Source organism: Limanda limanda, chromosome 15 (assembly GCF_963576545.1).
Source record: "Limanda limanda chromosome 15, fLimLim1.1, whole genome shotgun sequence".
In the NCBI taxonomy this organism is placed as follows: domain Eukaryota; kingdom Metazoa; phylum Chordata; class Actinopteri; order Pleuronectiformes; family Pleuronectidae; genus Limanda; species Limanda limanda.
The window spans coordinates 6,047,738-6,066,754 of record NC_083650.1 but is presented as its reverse complement, the minus strand read 5'-3'; the positions used below and the strand labels follow the sequence as shown (position 1 = coordinate 6,066,754).

Below are 19,017 nucleotides of genomic sequence, written 5' to 3'. Positions count from 1 at the left end.
AAGCTGAGTTGAGTCATAAACTTGTCCCACGCTGTGTGTCCAGAGATGAGTGGACTGACGCCATTCAGATGGTCGCCGACAAGCTGCAGAGACAAGAGGAGGAGAGGATCCAGTGCAGCCCCACCTCCAACATCGACAACATGGTGGAGGAGGAGATGGACATCTCGACCATACAACACAAACGCAAGGTAACACAGGACAGCAGATGTGCACACAGACATACAAACACTGAAAATACAGACATCATTCCAGCTGGATTGTTGTCATTCATCACCATATAATGGGTTATTATTATAGCATGCAATTTTTTTAAATTGTCCTCTCGGCCACAGGTTTCCACTAAAGAAATAGCCACTGTAACAACAAAGGGGTAAATTGGTTTTCCCAAATTATAGTGATTCCAGCTGTAAAAAGCAGTGATTTGAAATAACTTTTGTAAATGTAGTTGGTTTTGAAGGCAGAGGCGACATTTACAAGATATAACACGTAAAGTAAACAGTCTGAAATACAGCTCGAGTCCCCTGCAGGCTTCATGGTTCACTACACACTACACACTCCAGATCAGATAAGTGGTGTTAACTTGATCAGATTAAATCAGTTCCACTTTCAAATAACAAATGTAGAATTTTAAATGTATTGTCATATAGAAGTGTTTAGAAGAGCTTTAATGTTTGGCCTTGGAAACATGATTTCTATAAAGCAAGAAATTTGTAACACAGGTATTGTAATGACTATAATCACTATTTGCTATTAATTTCTTACACTGTGGCGGGCTGCTGTTGTCTTATTTTTCCTTCCACCGTTAAATAAGGCCGTTCACAAAGACCGTACATGTTCCCGTCAGGCAGGACAAAGCCCCTTCCCCGAAAGCCGCTACCTCCACAGATGAATGTCATTCTGTGGGAAACACTGATAGCCTCCCAAATGTGGGAACATGTCGACTGATCAACTTAAAGCAAAGACAAATCACTGACATTGGTCTTCTGTGTTACTCCAGACAATGAGTGACTTCGACTACCTGAAGCTGCTGGGAAAGGGAACCTTTGGCAAAGTGATTCTGGTCCGAGAAAAGGCCAGCGGGAAATATTATGCCATGAAAATCCTAAAAAAAGAAGTCATCATAGCCAAGGTCAGTCCAGCAGACACTGTACATCTATGTATCAGTCTTTATATCTGTTTGTGTTGACACTCTGATTGCTCTTCAGCTTCAGCCTTCTGCTTTCTGCTGTTTGATTTTAATGTCTTGTGGTTTTGTGTGTGAACAGGATGAAGTGGCTCACACACTCACAGAGAGCAGAGTACTGAAAAACACCAGACATCCTTTTCTCACCGTGAGTACCTCAATTACACAAAACAAAAGGTTTGAATACAGATATACAGTGTGTGTGTACATTGTATAGACATCTGTAAGAGTGACTGCACACACACACAGACACACACACACACACACACACACACACACACACACATACACACAAACAAGACAACATATTGATCCTATACATACCTGAGTCTCTTGTGGCTAATTATAAGTGAGACAGCAAATTGTTATACATTAACTGCTGCATCTGTTACTTTTACACCTTGTCTTTGATGTACACCTACACACATTAGCCGTTGCTCACACACAAACACACACGCACACACACACTCGCTCACTGTCTTGAGAGCAATTACAGTTTCCATCTGAGTTTACCCCTATCACACCTGCAGCCACAAAGAGATTCAAACCAACTGTTCTTTTGTCTAGCAGCTTTCTCCCTCAAAAGAGAACACACTCACACACACACACTTGTTTTGAATAAGCAAATACAGACATAAACCGATCACTCCTGCTGTTTTAGTTAGAATGGGACCAGACTTCTGGCTGTGTGCGAAATCGTTCGCTCTGTCACTTCACTGTTCATTTTATTGGGAGTGCATATAGAAGATGAGTACGTGATTTGTCACTGGGCGAAATCAAAAAACAATATTTAATGCTATTCAAGTCGTGAGCAGTGGGTTATGTCTGTGCTGTTACAGAAATAAAAGAGAAGCTATTTTGTTAGTAAATGCATCGAGGTAGTTCATGCGTTTTGAGTAACCGTCACTCGTACACTTCTATTTCCATTGCACAGTTGGATTGTTTTAACACAATATACAGTATACTGTGAGAATTAATACAATAGGACAAGACAATTTTAAACAACAAATAGTTGGCAATGGCTTTAAAAATTAATTTGTCCACAAAAATGGACAGTACAGATAGTACCAGGGGATGAAACTGTTGACTAAGTACCAAGTGTTCTTTAGTAGCACACACATTAATCTAAAATGTGTTTGTATGAGTTCGCTCAGTGATGGTTTGTGTGTGTGGTTCTCATTTCAGTCGCTGAAGTATTCATTCCAGACTAAAGACCGCCTCTGTTTCGTCATGGAGTATGTGAATGGAGGAGAGGTAAAACACACACACACACACACACACACACACACACACACACACACACACACACACATACATGCACACACACACGTTATCAATGGGGGACATGGCATTTGTCCCTGGTTAGAGAAGCAGTCAGTGATAACTGGTCTTTATCATGAAATGTATCCCCTGGAAAGTAGCCTGTGACAGTAACCCACCAACACACACACACACCCATTCAGGTTGATTGTGCTGTGTGGTTACCCAGTCAGTTAAACCACAACTCCACGACATCAACTGACAGAAACGTTCTGCTGTAAGATTCAAACATTGTTATGGTTAAATATTTACAGGATATACTTTTTATTTTTTGAAAACAAAGGGTATCATTCCCTTGTGCTGCTCATGCCAGTGTTCAAACAAACCACACCAGACTGTACTCAGTGTGTGTGAAGACGTTCGCCTAAACATTGGTTTAGCAGCAAAGGAATGTGTAGACGTGCAAACACTCAGGAAGTGACTGAAGTTTCACTGTTCAATTGCTTCCTAACACAGTTAATTCTCCAACCAACTGGACTGTCGCTTGCCTCCTCCTCTCTCCTGCTTGTGTCTATTCATGAACACACCTGTGGGGCAGATATAACAGGAACGACAGTCGGAGACCAAATGAGTTTGGATTCCCCCACTTTTCAATTTCTCTGATATTTAAGTGGGCCGTTTTTGCAATCTTGGTTCATTCCCTCAGTGAAACTGTCACCTGCTCCCCTCCCAGCTAGTTAGGTAGTTCAGCCAGTTGCCAGGCCCGAGAAAACACACACACACACACACACACACACACACACACACACACACACACACACACACACACACACACACACACACAGAAAACACCAGCAATCACACACACACCTAGACAAACACACACAACAAATTGTTACCTCACTGGACGAATTGTGGCCACATATACCACACAAACATGGACACACACAACCCATTACAAACCTGCCACAGTCACAGCTGCCAGTACACTGATGAAGGCCCACCTGTCGTAGTACCCCCTCCACACACACACACACGCACGCACGCACGCACGCACATCATTTGAGCAAGGTGGTCTGCGAGCATCACTCCAGCGGCCATATGCAAACCTCCCTGAACAATTAATGGGGATATGTGTGCCCCTTGGCCTCATGGGTAATTTGTTCGACTTGACTGTTGCGGCGCAGCAGGCTGGTGTCATCTCGGTGCCACATGTGTAGCAGTGTGACAATGACAACTTGACAACTGACGGCTGGGGAGGGAGAGATGAAGGGAATGAGAGGTGAGTGATTAAAAAAAAACGAAGCAGGACAGAGGAGTAACGAGAGGCAGAGCCACCTGGGGAGAAGAGAGGAGTTGTGTACTCTTTAAAGACGCAGCATGAGCCCCTTGCCAAAAACAGAGGGATGGATATGAGAATGAAGTAAATGAAGATGGAGGCTCAAGGGGCAAGGCCAGTTAGGCCACTAATGAGTACTGCACTGGAGGCGGCTGGGATGGGAGGTGGGGGGGGTTGGGCGGCTGGCGGCGGCAGCGGCAGCGGCGGTCGGCCTCTCTTTAACTAGACTGGTGTATTGATTAAACCCTTGATTTGGCCCCTGTTGCCCGACTCCACGCCAACACTGAGCCAGCCGAGCCCAGAGGGTAACATGGAAGAGGTATGTGTGTGAGTGTGTGGTGGTGAGGGGGGGCTGCTAGATGAGGCGCCAGCTGCCGAGTGCCTCCACCCACCCTCCTCCGAGACACCCCCCCATCCCCCCACCCACCCACCCAACCCCTCTCCACAAGCACCTCTAGCACACGCACCCCACGCTCACCCTCCCTTCCACAATCTATCATCTCAATATGGTGCGGGCAGCCAGTTTGTGTTGTGCTAATTTCCTCCAATAAATCAGTAATTATTGCTGTGCCGTCCCTGCTGTCTCTCCCCCCCCCTCTCTCTCTCTCTCGCTCCCTCTCTCTCTCACCCTCTCTTCCTCCCGGATCCTCCCTCCTTCTGCCGCAGCTGTTTTTCCATTTGTCCAGAGAGCGGGTGTTCTCGGAGGAGCGCACGCGCTTCTACGGCGCCGAGATCGTCTCAGCTCTCGACTACCTGCATTCCGCCAAGATTGTGTACCGGGACCTCAAGGTAAACAGAAGCAGAGAGGGGGGGGGCAGGCTGGTTCGGGGGCATTGGAAGAGAGTGATCTGATATTTGAGGGGAAAACATTTTTGAAAGCCCCCCCCACCTCTCTTATGTTTCCACAGTTTTCATTTTCATCCAAACGCAGACGAGCGTCTCAGGGTGTGTGGTAATTAAAGAGAGGGACACAGACATAAAGCAGAGGAGAAGTGTGGAAGGCAGAGGCGGGGGGGTGGTGGGGGGGGGGGGGTGCTGATGCCACAGAGGTAGAGAGGTAGATGGCTCTGTCTGAGCGTCTGCCTGGCAGCCTTGGCCCCGGTCCCGCTCACAGCAGCCAAGAAAACAGGAAGGAGAAGAAAGCTGACAGAGAGCGAGAAAAACACTTCAGCCATTAAAATTAAAAGGTTGAGTTGCTCCACTACTCGCCTGAAGTTTCTCTCCCTCCTCTGCTCCGAGTTTGAGCGGCTGAGCGTGTCTACCGTCACCGTGTGGGCTGAAACAAAATGGTTATCCTCACACGTCTGCCTCTGCTCTCTTCTTCAAAGAAGTACAACCTTCACTTCACAGTACACAAAGTATTATAGTCAGGTTCTAGAGTTGAGTCTCAGTCACGATTGATGACAGTAAAATATTTTATGTACAACCATCGACAAAAGGATTCAAACCGGTTCCCAATAAATGCATCACCGGGATTAAAGTTGTCTTTTCCATTTTCCCAGTTTCTCTTTTTTAAGATTCTGATGCTTGAAGTGAAGTGCATGGTGGGAAGTGATGCTGAATATTTTTTGTTTCCATTTCAGTTGGAAAACCTGATGCTGGATAAAGATGGCCATGTCAAGATCACTGATTTTGGCCTCTGCAAGGAGGGGATCACAGACGCTGCTACCATGAAGACCTTCTGTGGCACTCCAGAGTACCTGGCTCCAGAGGTAAACCCTCTTATGATTCTTTATGACGTGTGTTTTTATACCTTCCCACGTCCTATGTCTCCCTTTATCTTCTTGCTCTTTAATCCATCTCTTCATCTATCCATTATGTTGTACAGTAAGATATGAGAGTAAGAGCAGGAACAGTCTTGGGGTTCGATAACACCGCCGCCCACCCTCAAGTGAGGTGTGAAGTCTAATGTTAAATCTAACATCGCAGCATCTCCTCCACAGTGTTGCACGTTTACGTGTCTTAATCACCAGGTGGGAAATAAAAGGCAGGTGTAAAAGACGAGTGAAGTGAAGGTAACTTTGTGTGCTGTAATGCTAGTTCATTTATTTAGCTGTTTATATGAGCTTAAGATCAAAGGGCACATTTTTATTACAGTTTATTTGCACCCAGATGTCCAGAGCCAAAAATGCTACTTGAACCAGGGGTGGATGACTAATGTGACAAATGTGGCTATTTACACCTCAATTTTTTATTTTCTCCTTAACTCCTTCAATGAGTCAATGGGACAGTAAAGCTTGTGGGTAACATTGTGAAATGGACTATTCTAACCCAAACAGGATCTTTTTCGTAAACCTCAACCTGAAACAAAAAGCAATTGAAAGCTAAATAGTTAAAAGCTCTGTCCCTCTCTCCTCATTTGGACCCTGTGTCTTTTTTGGCTTATACCGCTTATTAAACAGCACACTGCAAAACATTTGTGTACATTTTTCTTAGACATGCTTGGTGACAGCGAAAAAACAAGGTGCTTAAGGACCTGAGTATTTAACCTGAGTTCAAATAAACAATGAATCATCTGATAATCAATTTAAAGTTAAAATTACTGTCACAGTAAGTTCATACCACTCATCATATACCTAGTTATATTGCATTACTCCATCACAAGCTTACACACAGTCCACCTGGTTTATTTGAAAACTATGTATTCATATGTTCCACTCTATGTAATGTTTATCACAGATGACAGGAGAAGCCACGACTGATGACGTGAGGCTGTGTGTTAAACACGTGACACTTGTTATGCACAGTAATGATATTCATTTATTTTATCTACATAAGACTGACTGAGGCTGTGAAATACATAAAGGCATCTGTGACCTCCACAGGCAGCCAATCCATTAAACAGTGAGTCTGCAGCGCTCAGGGTTCAGGACGGCCCCTGTGAACTGTGGGACTCGTGTTGCCCACCGCACACAAAACCTGCTTATCTGACAGCAGCCCCGACTGATCAGTGGGACCACCGGGATTATTACTGATCTTTGATAAATGGGCGATAAACGAAGAGCCTGCAGTCGCTGCGTGTGAAATCTTCTTATAGTGGAATTTATGTGTGTACATTTTTATTTGCAGAGTTCACCGGCGAAACATTTCCATAATATCAGGGTGAACTGTAAATATGCAGCTTCTGCGTGTGAACGAGGGTGTTGGGTTGAATTGGAAAAGGGCACAGCACGGCACAGCGCTCACACAAACACACACACACATACACATGCACACATCACTACATTCTTGTAATAATTTTATTTTTGCAGCCATCCGCTGTCCAGCCATCAGCTCTGCCTCACTCGCAAGCCAGCAGATCACCTGACGGGGGGGGGGGGCAGGCCTGTGGGTGGTGTAGATGGGAGCGATGGAGATGTGGAGATGAAAGCAGGAGGGGAGAGGCATAGTGTAGATCCCACTTGAAAAAGTATGGAGGACAATTTGGCGCAGCATTTGTGCTTTTTTTTTAGAGTCCCTCCCTTTGCGTGCCAAAAGCTGATTGGAGGCTGTTGGTTATTTTTCACAGGATGTGCGTCTGTGTGCATTTATGTGTGTGTGTGTGTGTGTGTGTGCGCGCGTGTGCGCTGTGTGTGTGATTGCAGTAGAAAGTGCGGGCTAAAGCGAGGCAGATGGCGGCAGATGGGCGAGGTTGGAGGAAGGTGCTCGGAAAAAACCTGGAAATCTACACCGCCGCCACTCGCCCGCCTGCTCGCTCTGCTCGCCCGCCCGCGTGTAAAAATAACACAGTTTGCTCCGAGCCAAGTTACAGTGATGCAAAGTAGCCGGGATTAAAAAGAGAAAGGGGGGAGGTGGGGGTTGAAGACAGAGGAAGATGAGAAGAGAGAAGAAATATTTCAGGGTTACAGGAGTGAAATTCAGACGGTTCCTGTGTTTGCCGTCAGTGAGGAGGGCAGATGAGAAGTGTGTCTGCACAGTGCCTGAAGGAAGACACACAACACAACACATGAAGTGAATAGTGTTGCCGCCGAACTTGTAAAGAATCAGACTGAAGTGTTATTTGTTTGTTTCAAGGATAATCAGAAATAAAAGAAAAAGATTAACGTGAGATTAATGAACAACGTGCAGTAGAAGGTCTTGGTGAAAGGATGGAACCGGATCACAGGAAACACATGCGAGTGTTTTCTCTCTGTTTTCTCATATTTCATGTGTTTGACACATTTCGTTGTGGCTGTTTTGTGTTGAAAGTGTTGAAGAGGCTGCATTTGGGATTTTTTCCATTTATTTGGAAGTGTTTGTTTTTATTTTCCTTGTGTGTTGTATATGTACGGTATTGTGAGTTATTCAGTTTTTTTATCGTAACTGTTTATGTCTAGTAAAAGCAAGTTATCAGACAGCATTAACCGATTTCCACATAACAACACTTTGGACGTAGAAGGTCTGTGTTTGACACCGACAATATGTGAGTGTATGTTCACTGTGAGGTGTGTTTGTGTGTTTGTGTTCCCTGCTGAGTATCTGGGCTGTTACAGCCACGGGGCTGTGTGTGCCTGTCCCATCTCGTCCTGTCCAGGCTGCCAAAGCCCTTGTCCTGTGAACAGCTTCTCGCTGCCACATGGCTGCACCAACAGGGACCAGGACAGGACAAGACCTTTTCCCTCATGGCTGCTTTTACCAAGACTCCTCCTCTCCTCTCGTCCTATTTATTTGTCCTGTTTTTTTTTTAATATACACACATAACCACGCATTCTGTACTCACACATACATACACACGCACTCCCCTGCCTCATGCCTACGGCTGTGGGGCAGCATTCTGGCTCTGTGTGGATTAATCTGCTCCCTGCCTGCAACCGAGCTGCCACCACTTTCTTTGGTCCCAGGACACACACACACACACACACACACACACACACACACACACACACACACACACACACACACACACACACACACACACACACACACACACACACACACACACACACACACACACACTCCAGCTTAGTTTACATTTTTCTACATTCTTATACCTTTCTTGTAAAAGACTCAACACAGGCCACTTCACATCCATACATGTAAAAAACAGCTCTGAATTTCATAATCTGTCTATGTTAATGTTTTGTGTTTGTGTTTGTGTGTGTGTGTGTGTGTGTGTGTGTGTGTGTGTGTGTGTGTGTGTGTCTCCCTCCCTCCTCAAGCTGCAGGGACTGAAACAACACCAAACATCTCCTAGTTTGCCTCACTCTCAAAACTTTATGAATTTGATGAGGATGGATAAATATTCCATCTGCCGTGTGTGTGTGTGTCTGTTTGTGTGTGTGTGTGTGTGTGTGTGTGTGTGTGTGTGTGTGTGTGTGTGTGTGTGTGTGTGTGTGTGTGTGTGTGTGTGTGTGTGTGTGTGTGTGTGTGTGTGTGTGTGTGTGTGTGTGTGTGTGTGTGTGTGTGTGTGTGTGTGTGTGTGTACGTGTGAAAGACAGTCTCCCAGCAGTCTAAGCCAGTGTTATCCATCCAGCAGTACCAATCAATAGTATATCTGGAGCTGGCGGCACACTTCATTCCCCCAGCTCTTCTCTGCAGCTGCCAACAGGGTGACCAGCTCACTGCGCGCGCACAAACACACACACACACACACACACACAAACAGACACACACAAATAAAATAGCAAACATGTATATCTCTCTGTCTCACTCCCGTGCGCATGTTGACGTGCACACGCTGAAGCAGCCGCCTGCATCATTAGCAGTTAAGCGTCAAGTGCACGGGCTCAGTCGGTTAATGATCACATTTGTGATATTGAGCTGCTGTGGAAACCCACAGGCAGCTGTTTGGTGTTTTCTCTCACCTGGTCTGTTGTACGACAGAACCTCATCTGACACGCATTAGGAGAATCCCTCAGTAATATGTTAGACGAATATGAATCCTCTGCCTACCTGTGGTGGCTGTTAATTACAGTCGATCTCTCACAGACTCGAGGGTTAAAGATGCCGGATTCACGATGTGCAGCCTCAGGGAAACTCTGAATATGTATCAGTGACTGAAACAGTAATTTCTGAGGCTCCTGACATGTTCCTCTTTGGTTAAAGCACAGTTAAAGTAATCGATAATAGTCTGTAGCTACCGTTACTATGTTTTTATCTGCAGTGGTTTGTCTGTCTGTTCGTCAGTGGGTTTAAAAAAACCATTAAACTCGGTGGGAGGATGTGTTATGGGTCAGGAAAGACAACATGTGACATTTTGGTAAAAATCCAGAACAGGGACAGATCCATTTTTTTTTTTTTTAAACTTCCTTTCAGCGGTTCATGGATCTTGAAGATAGAAACCAGCCATGTTTAGGGGACTGATATTTATGTGTGGTTGCAATTTGGTGCAGCTCCAAAGAAAAATCAGGATCTAGTGAATTTAAATGTGGTTTGATGAGAGGACTCTCGAGGCCTTTATGTACAAAACCATCTAGTTATATTTAGACTGGAGAAAGAAAATAAAGTAAATTTATTAATATGCAATAGTTCATTTTCTTTTCACCACGTTTTGTGTATGAAAAACCAGAAGAAAATATGATTAGTAAATGTGGGTGTTTTGTGATCCTAGGAAATGTTTTTATAAATTGTTTTAATGTATTTCAGAGTAGTATCATAAAGATTTCTTATTAAATATCCAAATATGAGATTATATACAGTCAAACCACCACAGCCTCATTTTTTGACACGACTATTTTAAATGTTCAGATTAAATTTCATCATTTATTTTCACACCCAGTCAATGAGATTCCTGAAACAAGTCTCTATTCTAGTCGAAGCTATTTGTGTATTTATGACGCCTGTATTATCTGCATCTGACGCTCATCTCACCAAAGCTAATGACACATATGAGCTCACTGTGCCGCACATTGTTAAATCATTTTTGGGACATTTGCTTTATAGTTTCATTGTCTTGTTTTAAAATATTTGTGTGAAAAACAGTTTTTTTTTGCAATTGGTGTGTTTGGTGTCTGTTGGCGTGTGCTCACGTCCACCCTGCCTGGTCCATTATTAACAGTGAGTGAGATGTTATTATTATTGGCAAGATGTACAACATATGCTGGTCTGGCTGCTGTCCAACACTGCCTGTCCATCAGACTCACACAAACACACACACACACACACACACACACACACACACACACACACACACACACACACATGACACTAAAGTTTGGATACACACATATACTAAGAGCATTATATTGACAAAGGCCTCAACAGCACCTTAAAAAAACCTCAGTGGTCTTTTCATCTTCCTCCCTTTTCCTCGTCTGTCTCACTCTTCCAGAGGTGAAGGAACGGACACATGACTCGATGAAAGGGAAGGAACGAGAGAAAGAAGACATGATTAGAGGACGGGAAAAGGCAGGATAAGACAGGACAGGCGTGAGGGGGGGGAACACACGGTACCTGTGCTCGCCAGCTTGGCCTCCGCTGACCCGTGTTGCGGACGTTTTCTACCTTTTTCATTCAGGGACGTTCCTCACTGTCCCTGCCAGGAGAGAGAGCGTCAGTTTGCCAGGGAGAGCTGGCAGGGACCTGGGGTGGGGGGGTTGGGGGGGGGGGGCATCTGGTGGACCCCGCCAACACACTGACTCCCTTACTGTACCAGGGGCCTCTGAAGACCTGCCATCCCGTGATGTCTGCCTCTGTATGTGTGTGTGTTTATCGGGCGACGGGCTCGGCCGTCCACACCTCCGCCCCTTGTCCTCTGTGCAGCTGCCTCTCTTCATATCACGCAACTTCTACTTTTTTTAATTTATCCCCTGAGCTAAACAGCATATTGACTCTGTTTGCTGTTTTTTCCTTCATCTGTCTCTTCACCCAGCACCTTGGGCAGCGTTCATCGTCCTATAAAAGCAGAATAAAAGCAGATGTCCAATAAAACAAACGGTCCCATTAAAAAAAAAAAAAAAGAAAAAGTAAAAGTTGTCTATCTGCGTTTCTCTCCTCTCCTCAGGTCCTGGAGGACAACGACTACGGCCGGGCGGTGGACTGGTGGGGTTTGGGTGTGGTGACGTACGAGATGATGTGCGGCCGACTGCCGTTCTACAACCAGGACCACGAGAAGCTGTTTGAGCTCATCCTCATGGAGGACATCAAGTTCCCTCGCACTCTGTCGTCCGACGCCAAGTCGCTGCTGTCCGGCCTGCTCATCAAGGACCCCAACAAACGGTGTGTGTCTGTGCGTGTGTGTGTTGTTGTGTGAGATAAAACACTGATGAACCACACAGACACAACAAAACAAACTGATTTAGCTAGAGAATTATCCGTCACAATTAAAATCACCTCTTTGTTTTTTTATTTTAGTTTCAAACAACTGAAACAAAAAAACAAATGCTCCTGACGTGAATACAAATGAAAATACTGTCTCTCTTCATTCTGCCATGTTTATTTACAAGGTCACTATACAACCTTCATAGGGATCGGAACAAACAGTAGAACAGCCCTATTCACAGTTCTGTGCCAAAGGAAAAGATAAGACATTAAAAAAAATTCACCGAATAACGTTTATTGATCAATTTCCCTTAGTGGACAGAAAACAATTGCTTGGACCGTCCTTCACCTGTAGAACAGCAGCTCTTCTCCTCGGAACACGTTGTGCAGTTCTGTGGTTCTTGTACCGTAGATTGTTCCAAACATCTCGGAGAACTTGTTTTCGTTTGATGGTTTCTTCTGTGTCAGCGTCTTCTGTCTCTTCTTGTAAATCCCACACTGACTCCGAGGAGGCCACACCCTCTGAAGATGGTTCCCTGGGACTCTGGCTTCAGGGAAACTCTCCTGTGCAGTAGAATAAATCTGGAACTGATGATTCCTCCCTGATGGATCTTTATAAACTGTGATGTTCTGCAGGTTTTTTAAGGAAGTAGTTCCACCTTCTTCTAACTGACGGCAGTGTTTGTTTCTCATTCACTTAATATTTGACCTGTTTTTTTCTGATTGGATAATTTTCCAACAATCTCTCGATTTAATACCAGCAATGAGCTATTTTTCACTTCTCATGACTTTTATCAGTTAGATCACATCCTGTTCTGGTCGGTTTCAAATCAAATGTTCCTTCCTCCGACCTGTTTGATTGTGTTATTACATTTCTCTGCTCTTCTCCAGGTTGGGTGGAGGACCAGATGATGCTAAAGAAATAATGAGACACAGCTTCTTCACTGGTGTTGACTGGCAGGGCGTCTACGATAAAAAGGTAAAGTTAGGGGCAATATTTGTCATAAGGAAAATCAGAATGGTTTTATTTTATTTTTACTGCCCATTTTCACAAATCACAATTTCTCTAATAGGTAATTTCTCGTCCTTTATTTAGTTTGGTGGAATTAACAACCTTGTTAAACATTTTTAAAGAAAGCAAAAAAAACTGCTGCACTTATTTTAAAATGAATTAATTTACTGAATTAAAATGAATTAATTTACTGAATTAAATGTGTTATGCCTTCTCTGCATTCTTCACATATACTTTAAAAATGCATTCACTTTTATTCTAATCATTATTATTCTATTCTGATATTTGCCATTCAGTCTGGTTCTATTTTCATCAAGTCAGGGAGCTTTTATTTTGTGTTGCGACGTCCAGAGTTGTGTTTAAAGCAGCGGTTCAGTGGATGTAAGTAAAGTAGCCGGTGTTACTGTTCCTCTAATCTTTCCTCGACGTGCCCCCCCCCCCCTCACTTCTCCGTCCCAGCTCGTCCCGCCCTTCAAGCCCCAGGTGACGTCGGAGACAGACACCAGATACTTTGACGAGGAGTTCACAGCCCAGACCATCACCGTCACTCCACCAGAGAAATGTGAGTCTCTGCCTGTCTCTCGTCCTCACACATGCTCACCCAAACATATGCCCACGTTACCACTTCCACGAAAATCTCACTTTGATGATTTACAGAGCCGCAAATATTCTCAGCGACGGGATAAATATAGAAATAAACAGACTGAGGGGAAAATAAGTTTGTCCTCTGGTTGGGACTGTTTATCGAGTGTTTGTGAATTAGATATTAAACGTTACTGTCACAAAAGCAGAAAAATATATGTAAGGTACATGTTTGAGTTGAGTTAAAACAATCTCTTCAGCATGGAGCATGATCTTAATAAACTATCTGGCTGCACGTTACGTCGATTTAAAATCTCTCGAGCAGCTGATAGTGATAAACTCACTTTAATACCTGCAGCTTTATTAAATTAATCATGGCTCCTTCTCTTTCTTCAGTTGAGACATTTCCACTTGAGTTAACTGAGGGGAACAAACACTCCAAAGTGCTGTTGTGTGTTTGTTCAAGTGTCTCTGTAATAGTCCTCAGGGCACATGTGGCTCTTCACAGCCTTTTCAGACACAGATCGCGCTTTTAAAATGCTCAGCGCTGAATTATGCATGAGAGGAACCGACGTGTTTCCGTGCACGATCGTGTAAGTTCCACTTTTTTTTTGTAGGTCACACATCAGTTTGTTAGCGGCAGATTTGCACCTCAAAGAGCCACTTGTTAATTGAATTGTGTTCTGTTCTTAAATCCGCAGCACGATGCAAACACGCTGGTTTGTCCTCTGAACTCACTCCTGTGTCTTCTCTTCCTTAGTTGACGAGGACGGGATGGACTGTCTGGACAACGAGAGACGGCCGCACTTCCCGCAGTTCTCCTACTCGGCCAGCGGGCGGGAATGATCAGTCCGTCACGCGGCAACACCGTCACAGCTGATCTCTGAGGTCATCAGTGTGGGACATAAACAAAGACCCACAGCTTTGGACTGACCCAAAACAAACAATGACTCGAAGGATTTAGCCCTTCTCCTCCTCTTCTTCACCTCTCTATCCATTAATTTATTCTTATTTTGTGTATCCATCTCTAGAAAGAAATTCCAGGCAAAATTTCCCTCTAAATCCTGCACTGCATCCCCAGGTGATCCGAGCTGTGATGTGATCACTTACTATGTAATGTCCCTTTAATGACAGGAGCATCACCGGTGGCCTGCTGTGCTTTGACGTGTGTGCGTCCAAACAAACGTAAAACAAGCGCCTCTGATCAAGTTAGACGACAACGTTTTTTGTAGCTTCCCATCCGTACGAGGGAGATACAGTGTTTCAAGTCGTGCGAACCCAAAACTGCCGTTTCCGGTTGTATCTCAGGCTTTTTGCAAACAGATTCTCAGACTCAGCGAGACGCTCGGCTCTGATTTCATGTCCTGACGTAGATAATACATCTGGGATCGACTGAGGCTGCCTGGCGTTGAGGAAACAGTTGTCGCCGACGAGCAGAGTCCTGCACACCTCGTGTCACCGAGCAGGATTTGACTCAGGTTTTGCTCAGTGCAATTCATTATTATTGTTGCTGCTATTTCAACTACTACTACAACTACTACAGGTACTACTGCTATACTTCTAAAACCCGGTGCTACACTACTAGCTTGATGCTGCAGGTCATTACACAGGCGCCAGCAACACATCAGCCACCTGTATCCACGTCCATGCTTGTACAGCTGCAGCACAGACGTTACCACGACAGGTCTGTAGATCCAGATGATGGGATGTGATGTGAGTGTGAGTGTGTGCGAGGTACTATTGTGATTGTCGTCATTATTATCGGTCTGTGTTGAAGATCGCACCTCAAAGCACAGCAGCTCAGAAGGATGAAGCTCCCAAACCGTGAGCTTTACTACGTTACCCACAATGCAGTGCAAGGTGGTTAATATATCCGGTCACCCCCTTCCCCAGAGTTCTTTCTCTTTTATTTATTTCTCAAACAGCTGAGTCCCTCTGAGTTTCAGTCTCCGTCACAAAAGGGAAAAAACATTCTGAAGACTTCTCAGCGTGGACGACGACGGAAAGCTTTACTGTGACGTGTTCTCACGGCTTTGGGAAGCACACGGCTGTGCCTGTGTGTGTCCCTGTGTGTGTCCCTGTGTGTGTGTCCCTGTGTGTGTCCCTGTGCAGGAAAGGGACAGACTCACCGCAGTGTGAAGAGTAGAGTCCAGGACGGCAGGTCCACAGTGAAGAGCAGAGAGAGAGAGAGAGAGAGTGTGTGTGTGTGTTCAGGTAAACGGCTCCATGAATGATACAATATGAGATATTTACAATGTGATATTTTATGAGGTGTCCACGAGCGAGGTAACGGTCAATCTCCTGTTTCCTGTGACTTCCTCACCAAGGATTTAAAACGATGCGGTCACCGAGGTGGTTCGCATCAGAGGTTTTGGGTTTACACCATCACAGCAAAGGCTATAATATATACATGTTCTATTTATTGTTCTACTCATTGGTTTTATATTTAACTTTTTCTATTGTTATGACGTTATTCTAGAGATAATTATTTCTTAGGGCTGAGAGAGAGAGAGAAAAAAAAAGGCACCTCAAGAAACAAAAATGGCTGAAGAATGTAGGAGGGAAAGCAGATCGCCTTCCTGCTCCATCGTTTATTTTAATGTGTGTTGTTTTCTGACTGAAACGTGACGGGACGCGTGGAAGACGACGAGAGTTTCACTGTGAGCAGATTAAAGAAAAAAGGAGAGGAAACCAATTCCTTCTTCAACTTTATCCAAATCCTCCCACGGGTGTCGAGCGTGAAGCCGCACGTCACCTGACACTGACACGAATGTCCGCCATCTTTAATCTGGTCACAGGTTCGAGGCGGCGAAGTTCAGAGAGAGGAAGACGAAGTCGAGTCGAAAAGAAAAATGAGTGCAGCACAGAATGTAAAGCAGGAAGTGAGGAAAGAGTTTCAGGACTAAACTAAAGTGCGTGGAGGTGAGCGAGAGCAGGAAGTCGAAGAGGAAGTGCGAGAGGGTTCGAGGGTTAGCGTTTGTAGGATCTTCACACGAGACTCTCCTCCATCTTTGAACGTGTCCCGACATTTCTCCGGTCCTGTTTGTTTTGTCGTCATTGTCTTCCAGTTTGACCAACAACGATTCTGAACTCCGGGCCGGTTGAGCCACGAGCTCCAAACTTTGACATCCAGCACTTCAGAGTTAAAAAAAAAACTAAATCTGAGATATATTTTCCAAGAAAAATCCAAACTAGCGTCACGTGGAAGACGACAAAGGGGGGGGGGGGGGGGATGGAGTGCTCTCTTTAGAAAACTGCATTCCACTCTTATTTATGTGAATGTTTTTTTTGATCGTTGGATAAGTTGAATTTCTCTTTTCTGTTTAATTTATTTGATGTGAGTTTAGCAGTGAGGGGGCGGAGTCGTGTTTCTCTCTGCGGTTTCATTCTTCAGAGACTTTGTTCTAAAATAAATGCCTCCGTGGTTTTGTTTTTTTCTTTTCTTTACAGATCTTATATAAACGACACATTACCCGTTTTCCTGCTGCTCTAATGTCCACATGATTTACTCATCGCACATCAGTTGAATTGCAATTAGCGAAAAGGCCAAGGTGCTTTACGACCAAAAGTGTAAGAGGACGACAGACAGCCCCCCCGCACGCTGTAGTCCTCCTCTCCCCGCTGCACCAGTCCTGAGTCAAAGTGGCACACAGAACTCTTATGAAAAATACTTCTCTGTGTCTGGCACAGCGGAAACAGCCGGAAAAGTTCAAAATAAGTACAAATCCCACCCAGCTGGCACCTTCCCGCGGCTCAGGCAAGCGCTCCCAAGTATTTGGAAGGATTTCAGCTCTGCTCTGACCCAGGTCTGCGAGCGACTGAGGAGTTCTAGCTGCATGTGCACGCTCGACGCCAAAACCATGAGACGCCAGAGTTCATAAAATACCGCTTTGTATCTTTGGCCACAGCACTTTCACATCCATCACTTTTTTTTTACATGATTCAGAGGAATCTGATTCAGCTCTGCTTTAAAAGGAGAATTCTCTTTTTTATATATATATTAGCTTTTTTTTATGTTTTTAAGAAAAATTTGGATTTTTTTTTAAAGCACATCTCTGCTCCACATACGACCGGCGGCTTCAATGCTGCTCTGATGTCTCGAGTTGGCAACACCCTGGTGATTGTGGTGATTGTGTCTCACATGCCAGAGACGAGTCGGTGTGGGTCCGGGACGAGCCTCAGTGCGACTGCTCAGTGTTTCTACACCAACAAACCCACTGACGCCTCCGGCTCCTTCCTCCGTTGAATAGTTTTCCCTCAAACTCTCCTCATTCAACCCTCAATAGATTCACAGTCAGAGGCCGATTCAAAGGTCCCAGACCACGACAGAAGAAATGTTTTCTCCTCCAGCTCCTGTGAGAGAAGGTGGAGTTCAGTGACCCTCCTCATCCCTGTGGGTTTTCACTTTAAGACTACGAACCAGTCGTGGGCACATTTAGCTGTTCTCCCCCGACAGGTGACTGCACTGGAAGAAGAAATTCCCTCTCAGCTTCGACGGGTGCGTTTACTCTTCAAGCTGCTGCTGCTGTTTGTACCGTACATCTATCACACAACAGATCTGACTCCAAGAGCATTTGAATAATGTGTAGAACTCCTCTAAAAGACCTTCGCTGTTCTGTGTCGATCTCGTCCGTTAGTTAATGAACCGATGGGCGCCAGCCAAAATCACAAACTTCTCCGCCTGGCATTTATTGCAGATAAGTAAACGGCTCGAGTGTTTGGAAGGATTTCTGAGAGTGTTTGACCTCATGTCTGTGACAGAATCCCCCCCCCCCATTTCCTCTCTGGTACTAGTCTACTATCATCATGGTTATTAACATGAACAAGCATGGGATGCATTTATTTGTAAACAGCAAACAAAAAAAACAACAGCAACCGTACAAATATTAGAAATAAAGGTGTAACAGTTTTCCTCTCATGTCCATGTCCATCTACTGAAGCTTTACAGTCGTGCGGGACGTTGGCGGACAGCCTCCAGCTGTTCGCTGAGCCGGGCGGAGTTTCCCCGAGGCGCAGGCGTCCACTCCGGAGCTCAGACCACGTCGGGGGAGCTCTGCAGATCCGGAGAGGGTTCACAGATCAAACAGCCTTTCTCTGTCCCTCCTGCTGTGAGGACGCAGTGCTGCTGGCCGCTGAGGCCGCCGGGATGTGAACACAACAAATTACCATCAACATGAAGCTGTTTTTTTTACACTGTACATCCTTAGTATTTTTACACATAAAATGTATATGATAGGGATGCACATTATTTTCCTTCTTACGGACAGCTTCAATAAAGCACTATGTCAATCTGCAGCCGTGGTGTCGACTGTTTGCTTCGTGGCTAAAATTACAATTCTTGACCCCTTGAACTTTCAGCTCGGGTGAAAATCAGGAAAACTTTTTAAGAAAAACCTTTGCATGAAAATTAAATTCAAAATGTTAAATTTGTCCTGAGGAAAAATAAACACACAGTAACAATCA

The 19,017-nt window shown here is 44.8% G+C and overlaps 1 protein-coding gene across 1 annotated transcript in view; it reads left to right on the top strand.

Annotated features, from left to right (window-relative positions):
* akt3a (v-akt murine thymoma viral oncogene homolog 3a) overlaps positions 1 to 16,761 on the top strand; it is a 44,619-nt gene extending 27,858 nt beyond the window's left edge. The window contains exons 4-13 of the mRNA XM_061087710.1: positions 44 to 188; positions 998 to 1,129; positions 1,266 to 1,331; positions 2,369 to 2,437; positions 4,449 to 4,571; positions 5,366 to 5,494; positions 11,704 to 11,918; positions 12,852 to 12,939; positions 13,432 to 13,534; positions 14,315 to 16,761. Of these exons, the coding sequence (XP_060943693.1) occupies positions 44 to 188; positions 998 to 1,129; positions 1,266 to 1,331; positions 2,369 to 2,437; positions 4,449 to 4,571; positions 5,366 to 5,494; positions 11,704 to 11,918; positions 12,852 to 12,939; positions 13,432 to 13,534; positions 14,315 to 14,400 (1,156 nt within the window). The 3' untranslated portion in view covers positions 14,401 to 16,761. The remainder of the gene's footprint in view (positions 1 to 43; positions 189 to 997; positions 1,130 to 1,265; positions 1,332 to 2,368; positions 2,438 to 4,448; positions 4,572 to 5,365; positions 5,495 to 11,703; positions 11,919 to 12,851; positions 12,940 to 13,431; positions 13,535 to 14,314) is intronic.
* Positions 16,762 to 19,017: the final 2,256 nt, after the last annotated feature.